We start from the raw sequence: 25,217 nt of genomic DNA, 5'->3' as shown, positions 1-25,217 counted from the left end.
CCTAATAGATGATCGAGATTTATAACAGTACTTCCCACAGGCTATGCAAATTCTCTTGCGTTCAAATGTTTATCCCAGATTGAGAGATATTGATGATTTTGACGGAATACCCCGTGTTAACCTTTTCGAGGTAGCATGATAAGAAAACACATTCCGAATTCGACTTCCCTTTTACAGCAGAGTTGATGTCCGAGCAACATGTATATAGTCCAAAAATATTGTCAAAAAGCGGGGGGGACGTGCAGATGAAATTTAGGTCGATTTAATGAATCAAAACGCAGCTCTATCCAGAAGTTTGTTTTTGGTGTGCTTTGAATTCGACTCCCATTTGCATTAGATGTGTCATTTGTTTACACACAAAAAAACCCGGGTTAGAATATGTCTTCAGCAACCCGTGCTTGTCGTCAGAGGCGACCAAGGGAATCGGGTGGTCAAACTCGCCGACTTAGTTGATGCATATCATCATATCCCAATTGCGTAGATCGGTGCTCATGATGCTGATCACTGGATTGTCTGGCCCGGGACTAGATAATTTACAGACCGCCGTCATATAGCTAGAACATTGTTAAACAACAAACAAAACAGTTGTTTTTATTCATTTATGCATCATTTTACCCTTGACGGATGGATTTCGACTTTAAGTGCTTTATGAGTGAGTGAGTTGGGTTTATCGCCGCTTTTAACATTATTCCAGTTGTATCACGGCGTGTCAGCTTAATGAGGGAGGAAAGCCCGAAGTGATACAGGTCTCAGGCGTTTACCACTTCGGTGAAACCCACGAGCACGTGTATGGTGCTGACAAAGCTAGAAACATAATCGGGGCGAGCCGGGACTCGAACCCACAATCATAGGTTTCTGGCGTGCACAGCGAATCACTGCGCCTTAGACGACTGGGCCACCCGTGCCCCCAATTGCTTCATGACCACAATGATGATCTATTTGGAAATACAAGTACTGAAGTCAGAGTCACTTATAGTTTGTGTGGGGTTGTATTAAGAAAGATGACTCTTGACGTGACCCATGGTTGGTTGGTTAGTTTGTTGCTTAACGCCACAGTCAGCAATATTCCAGTTATATGACGGCGGTCTGTAAATAATCGAGTCTGGACCAGACAATCCAGTTATTGGTATCATGAGCATCGATTCACGCAATTGGGATCGATGACAGGCATCAACCAAGTCAGCGAGCCTGACCGCCCGATCCCTTCACCCGTGAAGATTCCGGGATAGAATAGGTCTTCAGCAACCCATGCTTGTCGTAAGAGACGACTAACGGGATCGGGTGGTCAGGATCCCCGACTTGGTTGATGCGTTTTTATAATGTATTGTTGAATAATAGGGTATTCTTTTATTTATTCTAACCTAGTTACTTATTAACTGTGATATACTAGTTATTATGCTGTCCGTCGATGACAGGTTTTTTATTTTAATTTCAATATTATTAATGTTCTCGCCACGATATGGCTGAAATATTGCCGATGTGACGTTAAATTTTAACTCCCACACTCCAAATTGCGCGGACCGATGCTCATGTCAATCACTGGATTGTCTGGTCCAGACTCGATTATTTACAGACCGCCGTCATATAGCTGGACTATTGCTGAGTGCAGCGTTAAACAACAAGCAAGGCAAAGCAAACTACTGTTCAGTTTAGCTTTACTCATTTATTTTGCACGTCATGTGTTCAAGGGAAATGCACGAGATGACTTGCCGACTCTAGATGTTCGAGTGTGGCCTACATTTGGTCAATTCATCGATTTCACCCTTTCAAAGATTTCACTCTCAGTAATCAATGTTTAGTCAATGTATACGGTTTATAACTTATTCTATGTGTGCCCAGAATTGATTTCTTTCATATTCTATATTTCACTGATTATCCAATCAATAAAGGAGCCTTTGATCTATATATCGATTTGTGAATACTTCATTATTTCTAAATTAATCTGAATGTGAGATAAAATCCGTACAAAGAGAGACATATTGCATGGTTGGGTAAATTTACCATCAACTCTCTGGGTAAAAAAATTACCGTAACCACTTATGCAATGAAGGAAGGACTTTATTAATATTTACGGAAAGTAAGTAAGACAAGTACACATTAATACCATGTCGGTTCTCAAAAGCTAAAAGAATTTGCTTTATTTTGTTTACCAAGAAACACGCTAAATCATGTCAACAACATTGGATTTTTCACCCCTATCCCACACGACAAACTTCAGGGAAAACTTCATTCCTTGATCCAAGGGACATTTGTCACTAAACGTGGTGGCCATAGACATAGTTACATATCGATCTTCACAGATGCAGGACAATTTGTCAAAAATAAAAGCAAATGTCATCTGACGTTGACTGAGACCACAACATGAAATGAAATGCTGGACATTTAGGGAAGAGGTAGGCATCACCATGGGCACAAACTGTGGACCCTGCTTGCCGATTTGTTTCTTTTCGCGAACACCTGGTATGGTCACTATTTGATAGTGATTCATAAACACACACACTCATGATATAGTCGGAATCGTACAATCAACTCTACTTTAAGCAGAGATTTCTATTGAATATGGAAAGGGTTTTGTCGCTTTTATAAATAATCAAATGGCGTTTATCGCTTTTGACTAGTATTATGATAAAAAGGTCCTTGGCTGTTTTAACACTGAAATATTTATCCCTTGTGATGGAAAAATCAATACAATCAAGCAGGATTCGCTTGACTGTGATTCTTTCATCACAAGGGATACAAATCGGAGGATCCTACCTTTCGATAAATATGCATGAGTATATCTGCTGTGGCCAATACGACATCCTCACATAATGACCTCTTCAAATCTGGACTGACAACCCAAGTAGGTATAACCGATAGTTGGTTTAATTTCATGTAACTAATACCTTCTTAATTCCATCTTGAGCGCCCCCCTTATATTGCGTTAGATCACGGATGTGAGGTTTAATCACGGGTTTATAATCAGTGTATAGGATGAGAACTGGTGTCACAGATTTTTTTTATTGCTGATTTTTCTTTGCAGCAGCAGCATCGGTCATAGTGTTACCAATGATACCAACATGGCTGGGAAACCAACAGAAGATGTCATAATGCCCAGTAGCAAGATCATTAAATAATTCACGAATTTCAATTAAAATGGATGTTAATATTACATACACGGATCAAGGCCCGTATCTCTTTAAAAATAAATAACTTACTCATTCTTGATATGTATGTTTAAGATAACCAAGCAAACTGTCATTCAAGCGATTTCAGGATCCGAACGTAGCGAACATGACAGATGGGAGGTAGCTCATTAATGGTTTGGGGTGGAATCAGCCGGGCTAGGAGATCTGTTGTCCGTGTGTTAGTGAGGGGGACGATGACAGGTGTGCGTTACAGGGATGAGATCTTGGATGTGTACGTGAGAGCGTATGCTGGTGCGGTTGGTCCTGTCATCATCCTCATGAACGATAATGAACGTGCCCATCGTATGGAGTGGCCAGCTCGTTCACCGGACCTCAACCTGATCGAACACCTTTGGAACATCCTTCAGGTGTCCATCTCACGTCGTCCTGTGTATCCAGGCTCTCTACAAGAACTGATCCGTGAAGATCCGGGGTAGAATTATAGGTCTTCAGCAACCCATGCTTGCCATAAAATGCGACTATGCTTGTCGTAAAAGGCGACTAACGGGATCGGGTGGTCAGGCTCGCTGACTTGGTTGATGCATGTCATCGATCCCAATTGCGTGGATCGATGCTCATGATGTCAATCACTGGATTGTCTGGTCCAGACTCGATTATTTACAGACCGCCGTCATATAGCTGGAATATTGCTGAGTGCAGCGTCAAACAACAAACCAACAACAACTACCCGACCGACAACTGATTCAGAAATCACCATCAAACTCATCATTCAATGTTTTTATTTCACACATTTCAATCACTAAAGAAATTATCCGTAAAACCGTGGGACAATGTTAACAGTACATTTGAACATAAGTAGGTACGTGGTACGTGCGTTAATTAATTACACACATTAAAGTGTTTCTCCAATTATCATACTAAAACATCAGTCAAGGTTTGTGTGGTTGAAAATAACCGTATGGTGATCATCTGACATAAAGATACAAAATACAGGAAACATTTATACGTGAATAAGTGAATAATTATCGCGCAATAAAACAATAAAAGCAATGCACATAATATGACAAACTATTTACACTTGAGTTTAACATGTACATGAAACAGCGTATTCCCTGTATGAAATACTTACAGCGTCATAAATTAGTAAAATGTATTGTAACCTCGTTATATCGATCTTGTTAACAACAAACCAGCCCTCGTCCACACATGTCGGATTATTGCACTCCGTTTCATCCGAACTACCGATAACGTGATGTATTGTCAATGTTTCCCATGACTTCAAGTTAACAAGGTTTTACGGTATTTCCCTGTGTTTATTTCGTTATGGCAACAATGCCAATATGTGTTAAAGGTGCGCTTGTTTGTATACGCCAGATAAGCGGTTAGTGATTGATTTGACTTCAAAGCACTGTGACACACACTGTGATCAATCACTTCCATACAGATCAAGAAGCCAATCCGATAATGGCATTGTCTCATCATTGTCTTGAGATTTAACAATGCCAAGCATTCTTAGGACCATGATTCGATGCGAACGACGGCTATGGGTTATAGATATTATTGATCTAAGATCATTGATGTCTTAGGTTCCTGTGGGGTTTCTCGGTTTGATGGTTTCCTAAATATATAACTAATCGTTAGGAAAATGTTGTGACAAAAATTATGTCCGATGCAATCCACTGTTTTGTCTTGTACCCATGTCCCCCGTGTTTTGTTTTTTCTGGTGAACAACTGACTTGCTTATATGACGGGTGCCACCCGTGGTTCAGGAGGCGCTCACCTTTTCGAGAACACCTGTTATCATCTCTATTTGGTAGTGATTCATAAACACATGTTCATTTTAGAGGCGGAACCGACTGTCAAAATAGAAAGACAGCATTATCACCAACAGATAGAGAAAAGAAGAGAACTTAATTTCTCGTGGTTTGCGAGGAAGGTGAAATCTTGACAGCTGACGTTAAGTTTGGGAAAACATTATGGAAGTAAGAGTGGTATTTTTAAACAAAACAAACCAGCAATCTGCATATATATATATATCGACTTGATGAATATTCTGGATTTCTGAAAATACCTTTCATTCATGAGGGGCTAGCGGTTGGCCATTATCTTTGAACCCAGAGTTTGATAATACTTGATCATATACAGATCAAATACTAATAATCAGATTCATATTCCAGTGAAAACAATCATAACAATTGTGAAATACACGTCGTTGTCAGTTTGCTACGTACGGCTTTCATATTCATGTATGTATATAGAATATGTACACATTATTTATAAGGTTTCGGTAGCTTCTCCTGGCTTATTTTGGAGCTGTATTGTCTCTGTAACTGATTAAACCTTATCCCCGAGTGTGTGTGTGTGAGTGAGTGAGTGAGTGAGTGAGTGGGTGGCTGGGTATGGTTTTACGCCTATTTTTACAATATTCCAGCAATATCATGTCGGGAGCTATTTTGGAGCTGTATTGTCTCTGTAACTGATTAAACCTTATCCCTGAGTGAATGAGTGAGTGAGTGAGTGAGTGAGTGAGTGGGTGGCTGGGTATGGTTTTACGCCTTTTTTTACAATATTCCAGCAATATCATGTCGGGAGCTATTTTGGAGCTGTATTGTCTCTGTAACTGATTTAACCTTATCCCCGAGTGAGTGAGTGAGTGGGTGGCTCGGTATGGTTTTACGCCTTTTTTTACAATATTCCAGCAATATCATGTCGGGAGCACCAGAAATGAGATTAACAAACTGCAACCATTTGAGGATTCGAAACCTGGCCTTCGGCGTGACGAGCGAACGCTGCAACTACTAGGCTACCCCGGCCCCACCTTTATCTCCGGAACTTGATCGTGCACAGATCTGACAAGATTATCAACATCAAAGGACATGAAATGAGAAACACACCAAGCAGCCCGATACCAACGGCAGATTTTCTTTCGTCTTCTGCACTTTTCACCTTAGCAATTGTCATTGTAAGGGTTTTAGTGTTGAGAATAAGGTCCCGTCTGATTTCAGCTTCCTTTTTCTTCAGAACAAGGGGAGATAAGTCACTGAGTCTCCCTGTCGGAATACAAGCACAACGACACACCTCTTTCGTCACACGTGCGGGGTTGGGGTCATACATGTAGGTCAGTTTGGTTTCCATGTCTTCGCTGACGGTCGTAGGTCCGTATGGTTGAATATCTATTGTATCGGTGACTCCAAAAAGCTGTATTTCTGACGTTTCCAACGTTGAAAAAATGGCCATTGTGTCCAACGCTGCCGTTTCAGTGTTAAACGGTGTCGGGTGTGTATGAAAGGGCACTGACGTCACTGTGCTTGACGGCGTTGGCTCCATGGGAAAGGATGTTGATGGCTCAGGCAAAGTTGTTGCCGGAGAGGAGGCTGCTTTGACGGACGACGGCGCTACAATGTCACTGTTGATGTCCGTAACGACAGTGGTCGATACATCACTGCTGTACGACGTCATGAGAACAGAGGCGTTACACTGGAACTTGTCGTTCTCGTCTAGGTAACCCGCAACATGGTTGTCTGGTATAATGATAAAGCACATGTTGTTAACATGAACGTGAACAATTGAAACGTTAAAAAAAAAATTCCGTATGTTTACATATTGAATGAATTAAAATATCAAAAACAAATACTAAAAACATAACAACGTATTCTTATTGGTGTAAATTCAAAATGTGAACACTAGAGACCGATCAATTACCATTATCTGCCGATTCCACAGAGAGTACATGACAAAATGACACTTGAAGAGGTGAAATGGGGTTTAACGTCGCGTCCAAAATTATTGCACTTATATAGCATGCATGTGTGAGTGAGTGAGTGAGTATGGTTTTACGCCGCTTTTACCAATATCCCAGCAATAGCACGGCGGGGGACACCAGAAATGGGCTTCACACATTGTACCCATGTCGGGAATCGAACCCGGGTCTCCGGCGTGACGAGCGAACGCTTTAACCACTAGGCTTCCCGACCGCCCCTGCATGCATGTGTGTGTGTGTGTGTGTGTGATTGTGTGTGTGTGTGTGATTGTGTGTGTGTGATTGTGATTGTGTGTGTGTGTGTGTGTGTGTGTGTGTGTGTGTGTGTGTGTGTGTGTGTGTGTGTGTGTGTGTGTGTGTGTGTGTGTGTGTGTGTGTGTGTGTGTGTGTGTGTGTGTGTGTGCGCGCTAGTCCGGAATGATGCCGATTTATAGTGCTAGCTTTCTAAGATACCATGCCGTAGTTTAAAATGAATACCCAACTCAGACACAGTATACTGACTCCGAGCCGACCAGTCCTTGTTTTAGCCCCTTAGTGCCGAGGATAACAAGTACCATCTTTAAACGTCTTTTGATATGACGCGACCGGGGATCGAACCCCAGACCCTCCGCTCTGCGGGCGGATGCTCTACCACTAGACCACGGAGGCGGTCGGTACGTGAAGAATGGGTCTTCAGCAACCCGACTTGTCAAGTCGTAAGAGGCGACAAACGAGATCGTGTGGTCAGGTTATTTTATGTAGATCGATGTTCACGATGTCAGTGACTGACTGTCTGGTCCCGGCTTGATGACCCCATTCATATAGCTGGAATAGTCCTGAGTGCGGCGTTAAACAACAAACAAAAGGCACAAAAGTGATGACAAAAATATGAATGGATCACTAAACAATTATATGTATTAGTAATCAAGACGAAAGTCTAGGGGCGGTCGGGTAGCCTAGTGGTTAAAGCGTTGGCTCGTCACGCCGAAGACCCGGGTTCGATTCCCGACATGGGTACAATGTGTGAAGCCCATTTCTGGTGTCCCCCGCCGTAATATTGCTGGAATATTGCTAAAAGCGGCGTAAAACCATACTCACTCACTCACGAAAGTCTAAGAAGGTTAGTGTAATTTTACGCCACAGTCAGCATTTTTCCAGTTTTTTCCTCTGAGATGAAACATTTTGATGCACATATTTCTGTATTTGCATAGTATGCACATATCCCTGTTCAGACATTCTAGGTATGTCAGGATTACTTTTCCTACGCTTATTCGTTCATATTTCGATCACAAGAACACCGCAGCCGAACACACAAGAAAATAGTCATCTTCATATTTTATTATCAACACGAAATAATAGTTAAGAATTGCAGAAGAATTTGGGATGACGCAGCAAAGAGCAACAAGCGGTATTTGACTACCATAAGGCTTTGCTGAAGCCTTGAATGTTGTACACTTGATTTTCTTTGTTTGTTTATTGTTTAACGCCGCACTCAGCAGTATCCCAGCTGTATGACGGCGGTCTGTAAATAATCGAATCTGCACAAGACAATCAAGTGATTGTATTATTATGTATATAGTGTTGTCTTTTTGTTGTTGTTGCATGCTCGCTTTGAAAAAAAGGTCTGTGACAGTCTAGTTGTTATGCTGTCCTTTGCTGATTTCGAATTCACAGGTCAAGAGTTTTCTTACGGGATTGGGGACGAATCGTAGGAACATATAGAACAACTTTAAACGAGGAACGGTTGAGGTAGGCGACTCGTCTATTTCTTCTATTTTTTTTATTTATTTATATTTTTTTTAATTTGGGGGGGGGGGGGGGGGGGGGGGGGGGGGCGTCGTGCGGCTGGAATATTGGATAGTGTCGCGTTAAGCAATAAACAAAACAATTCTTGAAATGTCACTTACTGTCAGTATCTGCTTCACATACGAAGCGGCTGTTCTTATTACAGTAGCTATCAAGCCATTGCCCCTTCCAATTTAGATTCATCTCTATGCATTCTTGAGCTTCTTTGTTCGGTTCCTTTCCATACCAATTTGTAAAGTTCACTGAGGTACAGTCTGTCCACACGACCACAGTATTGTCAGTATCCCATAGTCCGATGTACCAATGCGATACTGAAATAATACCATATTCTTAATGCAAATACACAGAAGATGTAAGCAAATACGGCCAAGTGACTGCGTAACGTTCCTGTGCTGCCATGGCTCTCTCCCATAGAACAGCATCAGCCAGTATGCCATGGCTCTCTCCCATAGAACAGCATCAGCCGGTATGCCATGGCTCTCTCCCATAGAACAGTACCAGCCGGTATGCCATGGCTCTCTCCCATAGAACAGTACCAGCCGGTATGCCATGGCTCTCTCCCATAGAACAGTACCAGCCGGTATGCCATGGCTCTCTCCCATAGAACAGTACCAGCCGGTATGCCATGGCTCTCTCCCATAGAACAGTACCAGCCGGTATGCCATGGCTCTCTCCCATAGAACAGTACCAGCCTGTATGCCATGGCTCTCTCCCATAGAACAGCATCAGCCAGTATGCCATGGCTCTCTCCCATAGAACAGCATCAGCCGGTATGCCATGGCTCTCTCCCATAGAACAGTACCAGCCGGTATGCCATGGCTCTCTCCCATAGAACAGTACCAGCCGGTATGCCATTGCTCTCTCCCATAGAACAGTACCAGCCGGTATGCCATGGCTCTCTCCCATAGAACAGCATCAGCCGGTATGCCATGGCTCTCTCCCATAGAACAGTACCAGCCGGTATGCCATGGCTCTCTCCCATAGAACAGTACCAGCCGGTATGCCATGGCTCTCTCCCATAACACAGTACCAGCCGGTATGCCATGGCTCTCTCCCATAGAACAGTACCAGCCTGTCTGCCATGGCTCTCTCCCATAGAACAGCATCAGCCTGTCTGCCATGGCTCTCTCCCATAGAACAGTACCAGCCAGTATGCCATGGCTCTCTCCCATAGAACAGCATCAGCCGGTTCCAGCCTGTCTGTCATGGCTCTCTCCCATAGAATAGCACCAGCAGGTATGCCATGGCTCTCTCCCATAGAACGCCACCAGCCGGTTACGCTCAGCTGGTCCAATCTTTGGTTAACATTTGGAAGTACATCCCTCAGGCTGTTTTCAATCATCGAGTGTCAACGCAAATTATGGCCAGAACCAATATTTGCATTGTTAATTGACGCCACCCTTCTTTTAGGGCGTTATCTTCTCCTGTTAACAGGTAATACCTTCAATTAATTTGTTATGATGAAACATTGATCAGACGAATGACCAAATGTTGTTATTTTCACCGAACATAACATTTACACCGCTTTATATGAAGTGCAGTTCTTTTTTCGCCAGTATAGGACTTAATGAAGCACATTTTTCAATCACCGATGTTGGCGTGCCTGTTATCAGCATATAAATCCTTGATCAGGGACAGAATACTTTTTTCCTTCTGCCTGTTTAGTTTAACGAAAAGCTGCCAAATCACACAGTACGTTCCAAGTAAAATTCAAACTAGATAAAACTATTCACAAACGGATTAACTGTTATTCTTTATGTCAATAAATTAATTCAATTGATCATTCCACAAATTATTTCCTGGAAGCTGTGGAAGAGTGAGTGAGTTTAAATATAGCCACGTTGGCAATTTTTCAGCCATAATGTGACTTGGAACAAGTTATACAATATTTATGAAATCTGTCTACGAAGGACACTATAATAACTAGCAATATATCACAGATTGACTTAAAACTAGTTGTAGAACATTAATAATATCTTATTATTGGGGTACGACACGATATAAAGATGGGGCTATAGATCGCCACACTCAGCAATATTCCAGCTATATGACGGCGGTCTGTAAATAATCGAGTCTGGGCCAGACAACCCAGTGATTGACATCATGAGCATCGATCCGCGCAATTGGGATCGATGACATGCATCAACCAAGTCAGCGAACCTGACCACCCGATCCTGTTAGTCTCCCCTTACGACAAGCAAAGTCGCCTTTTACGGCAAGCATGGGTTGCTGACGACCTATGAGACTTGGACGTAACAGAGACAGAAGAGACAGTTTATGGATACACTGACCTGTGGTTTCAAGTTTTAGGTAGGTGTATAGTAACGTATTTTTTTCCTGCGTGTCGACCTTGACCAGGTGCCCCCCAGAGTTCTGACATTCGGAGAGTCCCAGAGTCCACGTCATGGGGGTGTCGGACGGTTTCAGGCACATTGATGTGTTGGAATACATTACATAGGTATAGCCGGTAGTCGCTGAACAACCAACTATGTCATCTGAAACATACAAACACATCTGTATACAGTGGGCTCTTTGTAAACCAACCTCTTCAAACTTTCCCAGAATAATCAGTCTCAGTCATCTGCAGAAAGGACCCGTGAAGATTCCGGGGTAGAATAGGTCTTCAGCAACCCATGCTTGCCGTACAAGGCGACTATGCTTGTCGTAAAAGTCGACTAACGGGATCGGGTGGTCAGGCTCGCTGACTTGGTTGATGCATGTCACCGTATCCCAACTGCGTGGATCGATGCTCATGATGTCAATCACTGGATTGTCTGGTCCAGACTCGATTATACTGAAGTAACTTAAGAAACTGCGTGAGAATACAATGCTGGAGAAAGCAACGATGAAGGTCAATTGGTTTCCCTGTCTCACTACAGTAAACCTCCCGACCTCTTACAAACAACCCAATTGCGCGGATCGATGCTCATGATGTCAATCACTGGATTGTCTGGTCCAGACTCGATTATTTTACAGACCGCCGTCATATAGCTGGAATTTTGCTGAGTGCGGCGTTAAACAACAAATAAACAAACAAAACAAACCGCCCAAGCATTTTCTGCCGCGTTGTTGACAGGGTCGGAAAATCATATCTAAACATATTGGGAATGTCAGACTGAGCAAGTTATAGCACAATGTATTGAGATTTCCAAAAGTAAATCCTCCTTGGTTACATAGTAATTTGAAGGGATGGTGTAAATCCTGCCAGGGTCCATGCAGGTAGCAAAGGTACTGTCAGTCTCCATGGTCCCTCGTTAATTGGCCTAACTTTAGTTGTTCAAGGTGATCAATAGCCTGTTTTTATGATGTGTCGTCTGTCATAATTCAATCATTTTATTGTTCTAAAACTAGTTTTAAAGTTGTAATCTGTGATATATTGCTAGTTGTTGTACTGTCCTTTGACGACAGTTTTTTTATATATGCTATAACTTGTTCAAGTCACGATATGGCTGAAATATTGCCGATGTGACTTTAAATCTTATCTCACTCACTCACTCACATAGTAATTTGAATGTTGATCAGATATTGACATCAAGTTTACCCATTCGTTGACCATTGCTGGTGACCCCCGCTGGGATATTGCTTGAATATTTCTGTACGCGTCGTAAAACCATACTCAATCTCTCACTCCATTCTATGGTTAGATGGAAGAACACACTTACGAATACACGTGTTGTTAACACTTGTGGGCTGTGGATTATGAAGAACCTTTTCGCAAACGTGCGGATTTCTGCTGGCGCACGTGTAGTCGTCCCATTTGTAACCAACCGTGAATAGGAGTTGGCCACAAAGACCGCTGTTATCAGGTTGGGCCTCGGCCCACCCCTCATAGTGTATGCTTTCTCCGTCCGTCCAACGCCACACCAAAACGCCGGAACTAGAATTGTTGTACTGACGTAGCCCTATCCAGATGTATTGATCCGTGGATGCGATGGCTAGAACAACAAAACGAAGGGTGGAGTGCATCGTCCATTCTTCTCAAAGTGAGCTCACAGCGTCTTTTCCATCAGCTGTGAAAAATACTGACGCGGGCTACTTTTATAGAAGTTTATTTGTTATGTTTCTTTCTTTGCAGCCACAATCAGCAATATTCCAGCTATTTGACGGCGGTCTGTAAATAATCGAGTCTGGACCAAACACTCCAGTGATTGACATCATGAGCATCGATCCATGCAATTGGTGTACGATGACATGCATCAACCAAGCCAGCGAGCCTGACCACCCGAGATCTAAAGTGCTTGGTACTAACATTTACTCTTAACTGTGTGCGTTGAATATAAAAATACAACTAAAAGTAAAAGCAGCATCTACAAACGTTACCATGATTGGACACCATATTGATCACAGCATCGCTCTTCTGTTGAGTGTTCAACTTGACCAGGCGATCTCCGCTCGCCAAACATGCCACCCTGGCCTCTGACCAGTTCAATGCCGGGGTGTTGACCTTGACACACAATTTCGGGTCAGTCAAGTACTGGTAACCTTCACCAACAGGACAGGTCACAGGATCTGGAATAATATATATATATATATATGTGTGTGTGTGTGTGTGTGTGTGTGTGTGTGTGTGTGTGTGTGTAATAAATATATATGTTGCACATACAATACCTATGTAAGAATCGGACCCTGAGCAAGAATCGCTTTCGAGCAAATTTTGAAACCCGTGATGACGTTATTTAGACACGATTCGATCTATATTGGACACTCTCCTCATATCCGAGTCCCCCACACAAACACGTCGAACGACATTGATAAGTGATAACGTGATCAGGTACAGGCGGCGTGTCAATACGATTTATTTAAAACATATGATGTGACCCGAGTGATTGTAGTGACCTGATCACTTAATAAGCGACTTTCGACCCCTGAAGATTCCGGGGTAGAATAGGTCTTCAGCAACCCATGCTTGCCGTAAAAGGCGACTCAGAATAAAGAGCACTCAGCAGTATTCCAGCTATATGACGGCGGTCTGTAAATAATCGAGTCTGGACCAGACAATCCAGTGATTGACATCATGAGCATCGATCCAGGCAATTGGGATCGATGACATGCATCAACCAAGTCAGCGAGCCTGACCACCCGATCCCGTTAGTCACCTCTTACGACAAGCATAGTCGCCTCTGGCAGTAAGAACGGGACGGGGTCTCCATGTGCTGAAGTTAAACTGTAAGTAAAACATGCCCCCCTTAAGATGTGTAAGGAGTGTAATCTGTGTAAGCTGTGTAAGATGTGTAAGCTGTGTAAGATGTGTAAGCTGTGTAAGCTGTGTAAGCTGTGTAAGATAATACTACAGTTTTACAATTTAACTGAAACGTGGAAGTATTTACAATATGCGGGAGTAAGGACAGGTAATAACAAGTCTCAATTATCCGTCAAGAGAGACTTCATTGGACGGTAAAAGACAAAATAGTGGTGAAAATGATATGAATGAATCACTGAAAATCAGTGACGACAACACTTACTTGCGAAAAGGGTGAATGTGTCCTTCCCTAACGGTAGCATCCATCACTTAAACAATTTCACAGTTGGGATACAAATGAGTGCGTTTGTTACCTGAGACTGCACAGCAGTATTGCTGTCATGCGGGGTAGCGAACCAGACAATCAAGTGATGGAGAAGAAATCCAGTAACATGGCGGCGCATTTACTGTTTTTGTCGAAACTGAGAACGTTATGGACAAACGCAGACATGATTCTGTTGCTTACAAGTAAAACAGTAGCTAAGTACAGATAAAGTAAAGAAATATGTTCGTTTGACAACCCCCTCGGGGAGGAGTTGTAATGCATTTTACAAAACATTTCTTTTACAGTTGACTCAGTAAAATTGAGTTTAGTCCACCTCAGAAACATCGACCCGGTTCAAATTTAATGTATTACGTCAACGACAGAGGGTAACCAGTCTCGCTTATCCCACGTTACAATTCAACTGGGAGTAAAATGCCAAACAGCGTCAACATGTTCGTACTGCCACACAACGGGGGCGCTTGTAATGTGGTAGTTTGATTGCGTGGTGACTCATTATTCATTTCAATGTAGAAATATAAGAAATCCTTGTGATGGTTTGGGACTGATCTAATGTTGATACTGGGCAACATAAACACAAGAATCCAGTTCGTGGACTTTCAGGCAGCCCGTTTGAGCAATACCATTTACAGACAGTGTGAGCAAAAACATTAAAAGAGACTGTGTTTGCAAAAGCATAAAAACATGCAATTCAATCAATAACATTTAAGCAGGATTAATATATAATAATATCAAAGCAGATAATATGAGTAATGACCTTAAAGCAGGCAATATGAACAATAACATTAAAACAGACGATACAAACAATGACATTAAAACAGGCAATGTGAACAATGACATTAAAACAGACGATACAAACAATGACATTAAACAGGCAATGTGAACAATGATTTTAAAATACGCAATATGAGGAATGGTATTATAGCAGGCCTTATGAACAATGACATTAAAGCACCAATGTGAGCTAAGCTCTTAAAGCAGTCAATATGAGCAATGACATTAAAGCTCTCAATGCTACTGTCGAACCCAGTCGACAGGCGTATAGTCAAAGAACACCCAAAAATGAAACTCGCTATAACTGTTTGCGAGTAGGCTTTGCGTGTATTTTAAGTTACGTATGGTATGCATAAATGCTCAGCTTGTCAAATATCAAAACTTTCGGTAGTTCATTTACCTCAAAACGAAAAACTATCGCGAGTTATGAAAGTATCGACCATTTGTCGGCACACAACTACCAGAAACAGCCATTGTTTGATTTTGTGCACTTCACGTTGAGCGGCATGCAGTCCGATATTTTCTTTATAATTTTATCAATTTTCATATTCGATCATAATTTTTTTGTTTGCTGACGAAAGCAAAACACTCAAGTTCCTTAATTTCTAAAAATTAGCAAATGTCAGTGTAATCAGTTATAAACAAAAGAATCTTAATCGTAACATCATCGATTGGATGGAACTTGTAGGATCATGGCAACGGCGGTAAACAAACAATTCCACATGTAACGTTGTAACATGTAATTTTGTTACATCTAACTTACTTTTATAGAATTATTGACAGGGATGTATAAATCTTTGTAAAAAATATCTTATCTATATAGAGTTTGCGAATGATTTCGTTTGATAAACCTTCGGACATTCAAATTCAAAATAAAATACATAATTTACTATTTTTCGTCAACTGTCAGAACGGATGAAAGTAAGTACACGTCGACTGGATGAAAGTAGGGCCTTTGTGATTTTGTACCAAAAGTACTTGGTGATTTTGTACCCAAGAAAACTAAACTGAATCTGTATGATTATATTGATTTTTATCATGTTTATGGCAAACAATGAGCTGAACATTATGATAAAACATGTCATCAAGTTCATAATATGACTAACCTAATTGTACGTGGTCCTTGAGTGTAGTCAGTCCACATTGGCACAACTCATATTGATTATTTGTGATAGGAAAGTAATAAATTCTTGTCTCTGAAGAAGAGGCAAGTAAATTGTTGAACCGTAAGTTAATTGTAGTCATGTGACAAGAAGGTGGTAATAAATTTACGTTTTCATACAAAAAGTAATCTGTATCTTTGAAACTACAAAACTGTAATATAAAATTATTCTGGGTACAAAAACTCTAAAGCAATATTGCGTACAAAAAAAACATTTCAAATTGATTTCCTGGAACGATAGGATAACAAAAAAATTTCTCATCAGTGGAATTCTTTTTCACATTTTAAAACAAGTAAAGTTTTGTTTACGTAAAACAACTCAGGTAGACGGCTCATGTTTTGTCCTAAAAGCAGAAAAAGTATGGACACCTCATAAATGAGGGCTTTTTAAGTTATAATTCTATCTTGTCAGATGGTTTTACGTTGGTCTATTTGACAAAAATCTTTATGAAAATTAAAAAAACATAATTTATGACACTGAAAATTTCAAGCACTAAGCCTAAGATTATTCAAGGGAAGACAAAGGTGTTTTTTTATTGCAATTCTTCTTTAATGATGGCAAGGGTATTTTTATACACACCAACTGATGAAGTTGGATACTGTGATTGCATACAAGGGGAAAACAGGTTTGCAGCAGTACATGTATGCGAAAATAAACCACATAAGGTGACATAAAGTCAGGGCGTGTGGCTGACAGGATAACATTAATCTGACAAGGGTAATCATGTGTACAGGGACATTTCATTTCACTCCACCCAGAAGGCTGAGACACATAGAACACGAGAAGGACCTATACTGACTGGGTATTCTGAAACCCATCAAATGATCAAGGATGTCAGATCCAAGGCTTGTGATAATCTGCATTTATTTTGAATGTTTGTACATCACATTGACTGATAGACGAAAACTTGTTGATCACATTTCACAATGGTTCATGTTTCTTTAGGGGACATGTGTGAGCGTCACTGTTGCACACCTGAGCATACTGCAACAAACCTGGAAAGTCCTGCCAGACGAATTACACATTATTTCATTGGTGAGAACCCTATAAAAATACATAAGGTAGGATATTTCCATGTATCTTTCTCCAAGAGAACAAAACTGCAAGAATTGTCACTGGACGTATATGTGTCCAAATCCTTTTTCAAAAGATAACTTTCTTTTTATAAATATATGGTTAACTCACCAGCTTAAGTGCCATGCTTGTTCTTGTGAATAAACAAGCAAAAATCCCATGTTCTGTTGGTTGGTTGTTTGGTTGGTTGTTTTACGCCGCACTCAGCAATATTCAAGCTATATGACGGCGGTCTGTAAATAATCGAATCTTGACCAGACAATCCAGTGATTAATATCATGAGCATCGATCCACGCAATTGGGATCGATGACATGCATCAACCAAGTCAGCGAGCCTGAACCCGATCCCGTTAGTCGCCTTTTACGGCAAGCATGGGTTGCTGAAGACCTATTCGACCCCGGATCTTCACGGGTCCTGTATCATAATCAGAAAACAATTATATTTAAGGATTGTTTTGTTTGGGAGAAACCACTTCATACATAAGATTAATGGCCATATGAGTTGTGTATGTGTTTGTACATAAGAATCTTATCTATTTCTATTTGTTAAGGAATCCTAAACTTAAATAATGACATTGGTATGCTTGAAGCAGGATCGAGTCAACGTGATGTTGCAAGACAATTTAACGTCCACAGAAACACCATTTGGTGTTTATGGCAACGTTGGCAGCAGACGAATGCAGTCAGAGACCATCCTCGGAGTGGCAATAATCAACCAGACAACACACCTACGAAATCGATTCCAGCCAGCAACAGTGACTGCAAGAAGCCTCCTTGGCCTTCGACGAATATCTTCACAAACCGTACGTCGTCGCCTCAGATGTGCAGGGATTGTCGCCAGAAGTCACGTCGAGTTGAACGTTACGTCAATCATTGTGTCATGGAAGAAGATCGGTTCGGGGACGGCAACGTGAATGTCATCTCCTGGCCGGCACGCTCCCCTGATCTCTCACCAATCGAGCACATATGGCATGAGATGGATCGGCGCCTTCGACGTCAACCACGTGTTCCACAGACAATCCAGGAACTTCGAAACAAGCTCCAGCAGATATGGACAGATATCCCACAGGACTTTGTGCGACGCCTGGTCCATTCCATGAGACGAAGATGTGTTGCTTGCATCGCAACCAGAGGTGGACACACCCGCTATTGATTTGTAAATTGAAATCACGCATTTTCTGAAGTCAGTATAGCAAATTAAACCATTTGAACACTTACAGGAGTCTTTTATCTGTTGCAAACCGATATTTTTCAGATTTGGTAAAAAACATAACTTTGCTTTGAATCTTATTCAATATCACAGGAACTTTTGTTGTTCAGTATACATCACGCACTTGCGTATATCCTATCATATTCGGCATCGCATGAATGCTGTTTTGAAACACGTTTTGAGGGTGATCATTGCCGATCGACGATATCTATAGACGTATTGCCTAGGACACAATTAATACAATGAAAACAAAATCATCAGCGTGTACAACGTAGATACATGAATCATATCCCTTTATATTCAAAGTAACATTAAATGGTGATCCTTATATATCAACAAAAGTTCAAATAAAAGATACCGAGAAACTTGCATTTGGCGTGTTGATTCATCTTCTACCGTTTCCGGGTCACGGGAGCATGCAAGGTCAAACGGATTAAAATATACGCCTGTAATTTCATGAGTTGCGTCCCTTGGGCACGCCAGAAACCTATGATTGTGGGTTCGAATCCCGGTTCGCCCCAATTATGTTTCTAGGTTTGTCAGCACCATACCCGTGCTCGTGGGTTTCACCGAAGTGGTAAACGTCTAAGACCTGCATCACTTGGGGCTTTCCTCCCACATTAAGCTAACACGCCGCGATATAACTGGCATACTGTTAAAAGCGGCGTTTAACCCAACTCACTCACTCACTCACTCACTCAAAATTGACCGTAATTGTTTTGTAACGAAAGATCATCAGCAGACCACCCCTGTCTATGACGTCACAACCGGTGACCTTTGCACTTACTGAAATATTGCTGTCAGAATTCACGATCTTTATTTGCGATTTTCTCTCGTCATATCAAACGGAAAATGACAAATGAAACACTCTTCGATTGAGAAGATAGTCAACTTTCGCCAAGGCATATATATGAAGGCAATGTAAGCTTTGTTGATATTAAAATAGCAATAAGTTATGCCGAGGTCGGGCGAAGCGCGCCACGTTTGATTTTCGAACGGCTGCTAGCATCATGACACGGTATTTGTATTTTCGTATATCGTAAATGTTCAACCCAAACACTTGAAATAAGGATTGGTGAATATTTTCGAGTTATTAATTGTTTCCTGCAAATTTTATCACGTGACACGTTAGATTAACCCGAATGTTTGTATTTCTGCAACTGACATGATGGCCTCTACAATTGGTTTTTTTTGGTCTGTTTAACGTTTGGAAAGTAAATTTACTGAAATGGTTGATAATTTACTATCGCGCTGTTATTTACCAATGAAAACATCGAATTTATACTCAGTTAAAATTAAGCTATCGGAGATATGATTATTGAAATCAGTTTGCACAAATTTAACGATTTAAAAAGGCTCCTCACATGAAACATAAACCACCTTCAATTACGTAATTCAGGCAAGTTCACGAAAATTTAAAAAAATTGTGTTCGCTTTGTAACCTTGTTGTGATTGAAAAAATCAGGAAATTATCAGGAACCTCTTTACAGCGCTTTATTCTAAAACAATTCAGCAGACTCAAGGTTAAAGCAGGCAATATGAGCAAATATATTAAAGTACGTAATATGAGCAATGATATTAAAGCACGCCATATGAGCAATGATATTAAAGCAGGCAATGTTAGCAATGATATTAAAGCAACAATATGAGCAATGATATTAAAGCACGCCATATGAGCAATGGTATAAAAGCAGGCAATATGAGCAATGGTATAAAAGCAGGCAATATGAGCAATGGTATAAAAGCAGGCAATATGAGCAATGGTATAAAAGCAGGCAATATGAGCAAAGGTATTAAAGCAGGCAATATGAGCAATGATATTAAAGCAGTCAGCACGAGCAATGATACTGAAGCAGTCAGTATGAGCAATGATACTGAAGCAGTAAACATCTCAGTGTACGAGGGAAGACCGAAGTGATGCAGGCCTCATACTTTTACCACTTTGGTGCAATCCATGAGCACGGATATGGTTCTGACAAACCGAAAAACATAGTCCAGGCGAACAGGGATTCGAACTGACTATCACGTTTTTGGCTAATCCTTCAAATCCAAATAGGCAAAACTCTAAAATCTCCACACGGTGTCAGTCCCCCAAAGAACACACGGGACCCTCTTACCTAAACTTGCTCCGCCGATGTAGCCATGAAGTGCTCCAGATTGAAGTTCAAGGCCATTGTAGATGATAATAAACGGGACACTGCTGGACACATTTACCGTTGTCCCATCTACAACAGTGCCTATGACTTGAGACATATTGCAGCACTGGCTGGTTTCGTTAACCATTATCATAAGGTACTGTATCGAAGCTGCAAGGACGTCGATGTGATCGCTGGGAGCCACCAAGGTAATATAATGTTCCGTTGTCATGTTTGAAGAGCTTTCAACGTATAGCTGATAAGAAGTCAGGAAACGTTGAACTTGTGGTATTGGCATCATCATAGGAACAGCCAGGGATGAAATAAGCGTATGAGAACCAAATAATGACGCCACTCCTAACATAACGACTTGTACTGGCTTATTCGTCGTCATGCACGACAAGGCGTTACTTTTTGGTATGTCTACAAAGTCCCCAGCACCAAGCAGCATCTTCATATTGCTCGCGAGTGATACCAATGTGTCACTGGACGCTGCAACGACTCTGTACATTGCGCCTGCTGTGTGAGTGGTCAACACATAATTGCTTCCATAGAGGTCCACCGGTAGAAGCATCGTCTCCAGAAACGGCAACACAGAGAACAAACTGGCCAGACCAGAAACAACTGTGACTGGTGCGGAACTTGTAATCGAGGTACCGGTCAAATCCTGGTCGCACCTCACCCCCCATACGTCAAGGCTGTTGAGGGTGAAGGTCAATGAGTAGCCTGTAGAAACTTCAACATCCATGTTGACACATTTACCTGGGCTTGGAACTTTGAAGATCACATTGACAGTGGTGGCGTTATTGTAGGCTGTTATCAGGATATATGAAGCATTTCTTCCAGCAGGGTCGTAGGATACAGCTAGGTAGTTAGTAGATGCAGCGTGCTTAGGTATCGCCAGGTATCCTTGAGATACAGCAGTGTATTTATTAATGCATCTGACGGCCACCGCGTCATTGGCAGAGATTCTAATGCCATTAGGTTCAATAATCAGACTGTTCCAGTGTTTAATGTGTGCAGGTAAGGTTACATTCAACTGTTTAGTATGACCAATTGTATGTGAGCTCACAAAGTTATGTCCGGGTACTGAAATTGTGACAAAAGTGCTTGTAGGTCCACTGACTGTCAAGAGTATTTCTGAATTAGAAATGTCATGGGATTCGTCCTTTTCAGCGAACATCACAGCAAATTCTGTACCCGTGTAATCAGCACAGCCTGAAAGAAGAAGTTGTGGGAGTTAATGTTGTTCCAGTCTGCCATGATGGGTGAGGTGAGGTGAAATAAGGTTTTACGTCGCGTCCAGGATTATGGCACTTATACAGCGTCGTACATGCATGTGTATGTGTGTATCTGTGTGGCTGCTTGTTCTAGTCCGAACTGATGTGCTAGCTCACTGAGATACCATGCCGCAGTTTAACATGAGTACCTCACGCAGACACACTATACCGACCAGTCCTTGTTTTAGTCCCTTAATGCCGAGCGCCAGACAGGGTAACAACAAGTACCATCTTTTAACGTCTTTTTGGTATGAAGCGGCCGGGGATCGAACCCCGGACCTTCCGCTCTCCGGGCGGACGCTCTACCACTAGACCATGGAGGCGGCCCTGCCAGGATGCTGCCAATCACGTGGCACTGCTCATGCTACTCATATAAAATGACTCCATTTCGTCGCAGACGCGGAAAGAACCGACAAAAGATATCGGAAACCACATGAACACCGGTTGACTTCCGTTCTCTGTCAGTTATAAACTGGTCATCGGGGACAGCGACTTTGCATACTTATCGAGATGTCAGTAGGATATACTCGACAATCAGTTTAGCATCAGCCGTTTTAGCGTCTCCTGGCTCACGGATCGGAGAGGAAAATCCATTATTGGAAACATGTTTTTGAAGGGAAATATCTTACCGACAAAGGTGACCAACAGGGACACACCAAGGACCTGTGAACAAAAAAAATACATAAATTATAGGAAAATCGTAAGTTATTATTAAAGTTTCTCATTTAATAAAACAAGATCCAAACACTGAGTGTTATTATAGTTCTTATATGTTATTATAGAGAGAGTGAGTGAGTTAAAATGCAACGTCACATCGGCACCATTTCAACCATATAAGAACTGTTATAAGTGTTGTTTAGGATCCTTGCTGATTTTCCATCAACTTTGATTGATATGTCGATTTTGCAACATCAATAGGAATTCAACTCATTGTGGTGGGTCCTGTCGTAAAGTATAACTAAATGTGATAGTTGTAAGCAAGCATTTTCTTTTTCATTTTTCATTTTCATTTTTTAATTCGAATTGGGTTGGTGGGGGTTGAGTGTTTGAGTTCAACTGACATTCTTACACAACCAGTGCATCTGCCCCGTGGCCTCCTAAACTAAATGTAAAAATGTCTTATGAGTTGTTTGTTTCTAACGCGTACGTATGCCTATTGTGTACTCTTGAATTCATTTCTATAGGCTCACAGAAGTACAAGCCCCCCACGTGGGCATTATTGTTTTAATATCACCATATAGTCAAAGACTTTAACAAATATAAGACACGAAGGCACATTGATTATTGTACACGCGACGCTCTATTGATGTATGTAGCGATTTCCGATACAATGGTGTTCAGTAGATCATCAACACATTTGAGTACGAGGTGGCAGTCTGAGGCAAGGGCACTCCAGATCCAGGCACAGTGTGGATTTATTGAATTTTGTGCTTCAATACATACTTGTGTATTTATAATATAACACAGCTACACCATAAATCACAAAGAACAATTAAGAACGAACATGGTTTATTTCACGATAAAACATTGTTCTATCATGACGTCATTTCTGGAGATTAGAACAAGCGCTCGCAATATGACGACGTCGTAAATTGGACGACCTTATTTTTGAAAGAGAAGTGTCCAGTGAGTTCTCCCCCTTAGATGTAGCTCGGCAACGCATATAAATGCATATGACAATCTGTATTGGGAGAAAATGTACAAATAATCGACATGGAAGTTGTGAGAATATCTGAGAAAAACTTAACTTAACACCCTGATCATAAAATGGAATCGTTCGACATTGCGGAGGTCGGATTGTATTCAGGGAGTCATCATTACACTCTTCAAAAAAAGAAACGCACAGGTAGTATGTAGTTCCTTGAACCTGACTACACAAAAAATCTGGTATATAAATTGGATATATGTTATTGGAAAATGTTGGTGGCCTGATATTCGACAAACGGTGCGTCAAAACGCAGCTGTTGTTGATTTGCAGTGCCTTAAACGGCATTGTTTTCACACTTGTTAAGACATGTCATTGAGAAAAACAGTAAAGCAAAATGTACTTGCAAGTTATGGCATTCGTTACTCGTGGTAGTGGCCATAAAAAGGCAAGCATAAGCCAAAAGTTGTCATTCAATTGTCAACATTTTTTCAAGTTCGAAAATGCCGAGACTCAGCGCTGCCTATCGGAACATCGCCAAAGGACATATCCAAAGAGGGGAATCGCAGTCTTCAGTTACACGCCACTTCAACGTCGACCACAGCACCATTTGCCGCCTTTGTGGCCGATACACACAGTTCAATTCCACTGCAACCGTCCAAGAGCCGGCCCTGGCCCTGGCCGTCGAGATCTCCAGATCTCAACCCAATCGAACACCTCTGGGATGAACTCGATGGACGTGTAAGTCAACGTCAGAACATGCCCCAGACACTCCAACAACTGGCCAACGAGTTACCAGCAGAATGGTGCAGAATTCGTACACTTAGCCAGTCAGTGAGGAGATGCAGAGCCGTGATTGCTGCCCGGGGCGGTCACACGAGATACTGAGTTCAGCGCAACCTTGTGGCCTTATGTGTCATGACAATGAAAACTTTTCAATGCCTTTGTACAACGTGTGACTATCGAGCTCCAAAATTTCATATTTGTATCTATGATTTTGAATTATTAAATATATCGACTTTATTAGGTACAATGAATTTATTAAAAATCTACCTGTACATATTGTTCATATCTCATATAAGAAATATGTTGGGCTCCTCACGATTTATTCTCCCAGTAGGACGATAAACAACGGCCACTCGTCTTTTACGTCATAGACATGAACACGCCAACAACACATACACATGTATAAAGCAGGTTGGACAAACAGCTTCATTCCCTTAATGCCCAAACAAAGCAACACGTGCAAAGAGACACAAACGTTTACATTAAAATACGTATTTCTACATTTATAGCGTGTCATCGGTAAATTATTGATTTAATTTGGATACATATCTTACTAGTATTCGACGGAAATGTTTTTGGTGAGTCATTGAATATTTGTTGAGATGTGCGCGTTTGTCATACCTTGTTTCAGCTACTTGTAACAACAGCAATTACTGTTAAACCCAAAGTGGGATAAAACAGACACACGCTTTAAATGATTAAGTTATTCAATAAAGAAGAGGAAGAAAATGAAGAAAAAATGAATATTAGAAGTAAAAAGGCGACTATGCTTGTCGTAAGAGGCGACTAACGGGATCGGGTGGTCAGGATAGTTGACTTGACTGATGCATGTTATCGTATCCCAATTGCGTGGATCGATGCTCATGATGTCAATCACTGGAGTGTATGGTCCAGACTCGACTATTTCCAGACCGCCGTCATAGAGCTGGAATATTGCAGAGTGCGGCGTTGAACA

The 25,217-nt window shown here is 41.4% G+C and overlaps 2 protein-coding genes across 2 annotated transcripts in view; both read right to left on the bottom strand.

Moving 5' to 3' along the window:
• Positions 1 to 5,807: 5,807 nt before the first annotated feature.
• On the bottom strand, positions 5,808 to 8,883 carry LOC124146955. The gene is made up of 2 exons (XM_046517537.2): positions 8,775 to 8,883; positions 5,808 to 6,649 (listed from the first exon to the last, which is right to left on the bottom strand). Exons 1-2 carry the CDS (start codon positions 8,854 to 8,856, stop codon positions 5,949 to 5,951), a joined length of 783 nt encoding a protein of 260 aa, XP_046373493.2. The 5' UTR covers positions 8,857 to 8,883; the 3' UTR covers positions 5,808 to 5,948.
• An 11,597-nt stretch (positions 8,884 to 20,480) lies between these two features.
• The window catches only part of LOC124146954, a 6,583-nt gene continuing 1,846 nt past the window's right edge, over positions 20,481 to 25,217 (bottom strand). The window contains exons 2-3 of the mRNA XM_046517536.2: positions 22,461 to 22,494; positions 20,481 to 21,769 (exon numbers count right to left, since the gene is read on the bottom strand). Coding sequence (XP_046373492.2) covers positions 20,481 to 21,769; positions 22,461 to 22,494 — 1,323 coding nt within the window. The remainder of the gene's footprint in view (positions 21,770 to 22,460; positions 22,495 to 25,217) is intronic.

Source organism: Haliotis rufescens, unplaced genomic scaffold (assembly GCF_023055435.1).
Source record: "Haliotis rufescens isolate VD_foot unplaced genomic scaffold, xgHalRufe1.0.p SCAF_7, whole genome shotgun sequence".
NCBI lineage: Eukaryota > Metazoa > Mollusca > Gastropoda > Lepetellida > Haliotidae > Haliotis > Haliotis rufescens.
The sequence above is the reverse complement of the archived record's forward strand: the minus strand, read 5'-3'. Positions and strand labels throughout refer to the sequence as shown.